This window comes from Eutrigla gurnardus, assembly GCF_963514095.1.
Source record: "Eutrigla gurnardus genome assembly, chromosome: 10".
NCBI classification, from domain to species: Eukaryota; Metazoa; Chordata; class Actinopteri; order Perciformes; family Triglidae; genus Eutrigla; species Eutrigla gurnardus.
In genome coordinates this window covers 29,239,115-29,245,072 of record NC_139924.1, presented here as the reverse complement: position 1 = coordinate 29,245,072, position 5,958 = coordinate 29,239,115, and the positions used below count along the sequence as shown (strand labels likewise).

The following is a 5,958-nucleotide window of genomic DNA, read 5'->3' as shown; positions in this document are numbered from 1 at the left end:
ATATATTATATATATGTATATATATATGTATATATAAATATATATATTATATATATGTATATATATATTTGTATATATATACATATATATACGTATATATATACACAGTCCACGCCAATCCACACACACGTTGACTGTGTGTGGATTGGCGTGGATATATGTATATATATATATACATATATAAATATATATGTATATATATATATATATATATGTATATATATATATATATACGTATATATATATATATACGTATATATATATATATATATTTATATATGTATATATATATTTACGTATATATACATATAAATACACAGTCTGTGTACTATACTGCCTTTATAATGTCACTGTCATGATTTGTAAACAGAGTTTTCTACGACACCGACAGTATTTTGTATAAGAAATAAACGTGTTTCATCATGAACAAGTCTCCTCTTCAGCTTCTACGTCATCGATATTAATGTCATCCACATCAGAAGTGTTGGTCACATGTTTATTAATCAATACAGGCGATGATGATGTCACTCTTAGTCTCATTAAGATTCCTAATCACACAGCAGGACGACGAAGAAAAGGTCGTCTGGCTGAAAATGTTGTGATGTATGTATGAATATACAGGTGTGTGTGTGTGTGTGTGTGTTTGTGTGAGTGTGTGTGTGGGTTTGTGTGTGTGTTTGTGTGTGTGTGTGTGTGTGTGTGTGTGTGTGTGTGTGTGTCCTCTCAGAAGTGGATGTAGGAGATCTGCACGTCTCCGTCAACCTCCAGCATGTCGATGTCACTGAACGACTGCAGCCGGTGGAAGAAGTCGAACAGGTGCTGCCCGTTGACGAACACCTTGAACCGCTGGTTCCCGCAGCGGATCGACATCTGAGGGACCAGGACACGAGGGGTCAGGGGTCAAAGGGGTGCGGACCGGGTACCGGCATGGATCACACAAAGACAGGAAGTAACTTACGTCGAAGTACTGTCCCTCCATGAAGGGGTTCATGCTGAGCTCCCTCTCCTCCGGACCCCAGGAGCCCCCGATCATGCTGTTCCTCACGACCACACCGTCCCGGAACCGCGGGTTCATGTGGAAGGCCACGTCCCGGGACCTGCTGACCAGGAAGTTGATGCTCATCCTACACACACACACACACACACACAGACACACACACACACACATGTCAATCAGCAGGTAAGCCCCGCCCCCTAAAGCATCCCCTGCTTTCTGGTCTGGTGGACTCTAAATGGACCATAATGTACTAAATGAACATCATGCTGGATTGAAGAAGACTTGAAACTAGAGATTGAGACCATAAACTCATGTTTACAATGTTTACTGAGATAATACATCAAGAGAGAAGTAGGACCATTTTCTCATAGACTTCTATACAACCAGAGAGGAGTCGCCCCCTGGTGGCCAGCAGAGAGAAGTAGGACCATTTTCTCATAGACTTCTATACAACCAGAGAGGAGTCGCCCCCTGGTGGCCAGCAGAGAGAAGTAGGACCATTTTCTCATAGACTTCTATACAAGCAGAGAGGAGTCGCCCCCTGGTGGCCAGCAGAGAGAAGTAGGACCATTTTCTCATAGACTTCTATACAACCAGAGAGGAGTCGCCCCCTGGAGGCAGCCTGGTGGGTTTACGCTCACACACACCTGTCGGCTCCGTAGGGAACCATCCCTCGGATGATGACGGTCCGTTTAGGCGACATGGCTCCTGGGATCATGTTGGAGTACGGCACAGACTGACAACAACAACATAAGACAACAGAGGCTGAATCCAGCTGTTTTTCACTGTGACCACAAGAGGGCAGTGAAGATTTAATAAAAGAAACACCAGAAAGCTCCAATGTTTAAACACATAGTGATGCTTCCTGTTGTACTTACAGGGTTGTAGACCGGCTGGCCTCCCATCCCCTACAATCACACACACACCGTTAGATGCAGACAGACAGAATCACACACATGTGAAGCTTCAATCGGCCATGTTCTCACCGGCAGGTTGGATCCTGGAAATCCTCCCTGACAGAAAAACCACAAGTAAATCTGCAGCTCCCAGACAAACTGTTCACACAGTTCAGTATCATATCATATAATAATAATGATAATATTAATAATAATACGGTTTCATACCTCCATACCACCTCCCATGCCTCCTGGATATCCTCCCTGTGAAGAAGCACATATCAAAAATTAAGATTTATCTCTGATCTGATTAATGTGAATTAGCTGAAAATATGGGGGGGGGGGCAACCCTAACCCTATGGATGTAAAAGCCAAAAAAATTAATAAATTTGAGCATAAATCAAAGTATTTATTCACCCCCATTCCAGGATATCCTCCCTGCTGAAGAAGTGAACATGTTAAATATTGTTTCATGATGTTGAAAAGTTCTCTTCCTACATTTACTTACTCCTCCTCCTCCCATTCCTCCTCCCATTCCTCCTCCCATTCCTCCTCCCATTCCTCCCGGGTATCCTCCCTGGGGATCATGAAGGAACACATATTACACTTAATATGTTCAAAGATATTTAAAGGAATCTGCATTCAGAGACGATGAAGATTATGATGATGATAACTTACCCCCATGCCTCCGCCTGGATATCCTCCCTGTTCAAAAGGACTCAACATGTTAAATCCTGTTCAATGCTGAGCAATTTAAACTTTAAGCATGCATACTTACTCCCATTCCTCCTCCTCCCATTCCTCCTCCTCCCATTCCTCCTCCCATTCCTCCTCCCATTCCTCCTCCTCCCATTCCTCCCTAAAAAGATCAAATAGAAGTTTAAAACGCAGCAGAAAAACGTCTCATTATCAAACAGTTCAGAGTAGAAAGCACAACATAATATTACTGCATACTACTGGGACTTCTACTGGTTCTATTTATGGTAGAGCTTTATTGGTTGGTAGCTAGCATTAATAACACCCTAGCAACAATTAATAACACCCTAGCAACCATTAATAACACCGTAGCAACCAAAAACAACATCCTAGTAACAGTTAATAACATCCTAGTAACAGTTAATACCATCTTATTAACTATTAATAACACCCTAGTAACATTAATACCATCTTAGTAACCATTAATAACATCCTAGTAACATTAATACCATCTTAATAACTATTAATAACACCCTAGCATCCATGTGATCCTCACTCTGCCGGCATTCAGCAATCATCGCTCATGATTTCTGATTCGTCCCAGAGAAGCCCAAAGCGTGAGGCTGAAAGCTTGGGGGGCGGAGTCTCACCCCGATGACGTTGATGGTCTGGATGGAAATGTCTCCTGCGATCTGCATGGCACGGACTCGCTCCAGAGGGAGGCGGTGCTCGAAGGTGTAGAAGTCGTTCCCGTTCACTTTGATCTGAAACAGAACAACATGTACGTGGGCTGATAATCCACAACCATGTAGAATAACTCGACTCAAACACCAGCCGGACCTGGAAGCCCTGAGATGTGGCCAGGATCACCATCTCAAAGGCCTGGCCTTTACAGAAGGGCATGTCCCGGATCTTGTCCTCGGACCCCCAGGATCCATCCTGGCAGCTGTTGAAGACCACCTTGTCCCAGCCGTCGAAGCGAGGGTTGAAGTGGAGCGCGATGTCGCTGGACTCGGACTCTCCGCACAGCAGGTTGATGAAGAACCTGCACAGGTAAGACCAGGTGAACCGGGGCCATTGGACCAGGACCAACATCCACACTGTTAAACCCACGTGGACCAGGACCAACATCCACACTGTTAGACCCACGTGGACCAGGACCAACATCCACACTGTTAAACCCACGTGGACCAGGACCAACATCCACACTGTTAGACCCACGTGGACCAGGACCAACATCCACACTGTTAGACCCACGTGGACCAGGACCAACAGCAGCTTTAAGGCACCTCAGCTTCGGCTTCACTCTTCAGAACGGAGGTTGAAGCCTGATTTCTGCGTGTTTTTGTGTGAAGGGACCCTGATGAATATTGAATACTGAAGTCCTGATAAGCAGGAAGTAGAGTTGTAACCTGAACAGGGAACTCAGGTATGAGCCGTGTTTGCTTTGGAGGAGGGTCAGCTGACAAACAAGTACAAATAAGCTTTGATTTCCCACAATGCAAAGCAGCGGCTCTACCCAGACGGGACTGAGGCGTGAACAGACCTGGTGACGTCCTCGGGGACGGAGCCCTGGATGTAGATGGACACGCCGTCCCTCAGACCGCCGTAGATCGGCCCCAGGTAGGGAAGCCTCTGCACAAAACAGATTATTCAGATTATTATTAGTCATTATGTGTCAGACCACAAGGAATTATTAGATTAACCATTTAAATAATATGAATATTTAAAACCTCAGTGACAAATAAAAGGTTATATATTATAAATATTATATATATATATAAAATAATATATAATATATATATAGTATATATAAATATACATTTTTATATATGTATTTACAAATATATATATATATATATATATATATATAAAAATGTATATTTTTATATATATGAATCTCTGATGAATCTGGTGAGGAGGGCTCAGATACTCACCGGGCCGTAGACCGGCTGGTAACCAGGAGGAGCAACAAACGACATGGCAGCAGGACTGGAGGATCAGGTCTACGCAGGAAGCGGACTCTGCTGGACGCCTTGTTTTATACCAGCGATGAGGGGGCGGGGCCAAAACCAGGACCAAACCAAGACCGCAAGACCATGTTGGCACAAGATCCACATTAACCTTTGACCCGGCAGGAGGAGCGGCAGGTCAACAAAAGACTGGGAGGGTGTGTGTGTGTGTGTGAGAGAGGGTGTGTGTGTGTGAGAGAGGGTGTGTGTGTGTGAGAGAGGGTGTGTGTGTGTGAGAGAGGGTGTGTGTGTGTGTGTGTGTGTGAGAGGGTGTGTGTGCGTGTGTGTGTGTGTGTGTGTGTGAGAGAGAGAGAGTCTGAGAGTGTGTGTGTGTGAGAGAGAGAGAGAGAGAGTCTGAGAGTGTGTGTGTGTGTGTGTGAGAGAGGGTGTGTGTGTGTGTGTCTGTGTGTGAGAGAGGGTGTGTGTGTGTGTGTGTGTGTGTGTGTGTGTGTGTGTGTCTCAAGAAAAACCCAACAGGACTGAAAACTGCAGCAGCTGTATAGAAGTAAAAGTAACAATACTGCAATATAAAATGACTCCATAACAAGTCAAAGTACTTGTTACCAGCTGAAGTACTACGATATATATAAATGTATATATTATTGGATCCTTATTATTGATGTATAATTCTTATGTATTTATTCTTTTGGAGTTTAAATTAACAGCAGCTCATATTTATACGTAAGTAAAGCTTTGTAATAGGAGGATCGGAGTAAAAGTACTCTTTATTTTTAAAACAACACAGTTTGAGTGAAGTTTTTTCGTGAAACGAGGAATCAGAGATCTAAAGAGTGATTCAGTAAATACACAAAGTGTTATCAGACACTCACTTTACATGCGTGTACTTATATACCACATACATATATATATGTACTTGTACAAACACCAACGCCATTCATAAATACTCATAAACTCAGTCACAAAGACTTCTGGGTGTTTCCTCCAACGAGCTCAAACTTAACAACCCACTTTTCATATTTGAGGAAGATAAAAAAACCAGCATGAAACTGGAACGCAGACGTTCAGAGAAACTGAACTCTGATCAGAACGACTTAAAGCTGTACTAAATATATATTATTATGTCAGATTCATTGGTGGAATTAAATATATATATATAAATAAAAAACTCTACATTAGAAACTTATAATGCATTTAAAGTTATAACCAGTTATTATAAAGAAGAGTTTACTGACATTTGTGGTTGTTTTCTTTAATGTTTCATAATAACTTTTCTAATAGATTATATGTTATATTAACGGTCAAGTTTAAATCTTCTTGCATACATTTAATTTTTCCTTTAAACAATAACTACTTTGTCATCCTTGATTATAATTACTTGACATTTTTAACACAAAAC

The 5,958-nt window shown here is 42.2% G+C and overlaps 1 protein-coding gene across 4 annotated transcripts; it reads right to left on the bottom strand.

The window, feature by feature from the left end:
- Nucleotides 1-482: 482 nt before the first annotated feature.
- On the bottom strand, nucleotides 483-4,796 carry LOC311019788 (galectin-4-like). Of its 4 annotated transcripts, XM_084019362.1 has the most exons (15): nucleotides 4,527-4,796; nucleotides 4,136-4,224; nucleotides 3,430-3,634; nucleotides 3,240-3,353; nucleotides 2,672-2,752; nucleotides 2,572-2,598; nucleotides 2,402-2,470; nucleotides 2,311-2,334; nucleotides 2,122-2,157; nucleotides 1,984-2,010; nucleotides 1,876-1,905; nucleotides 1,645-1,733; nucleotides 959-1,124; nucleotides 720-870; nucleotides 483-637 (listed from the first exon to the last, which is right to left on the bottom strand). In XM_084019362.1, the coding sequence occupies exons 1-14, from the start codon at nucleotides 4,569-4,571 to the stop codon at nucleotides 724-726; spliced, it is 1,149 nt and encodes a 382-aa protein (XP_083875488.1). In that variant the 5' UTR covers nucleotides 4,572-4,796; the 3' UTR covers nucleotides 483-637; nucleotides 720-723. The 4 variants fall into 4 exon arrangements, with proteins under 4 accessions (XP_083875488.1, XP_083875487.1, XP_083875486.1 ...); XM_084019361.1 differs by lacking the exons at nucleotides 4,136-4,224; nucleotides 4,527-4,796 and having other exon boundaries at nucleotides 483-643; nucleotides 3,430-4,091; XM_084019360.1 differs by lacking the exons at nucleotides 4,136-4,224; nucleotides 4,527-4,796 and having other exon boundaries at nucleotides 3,430-4,091.
- Nucleotides 4,797-5,958: the final 1,162 nt, after the last annotated feature.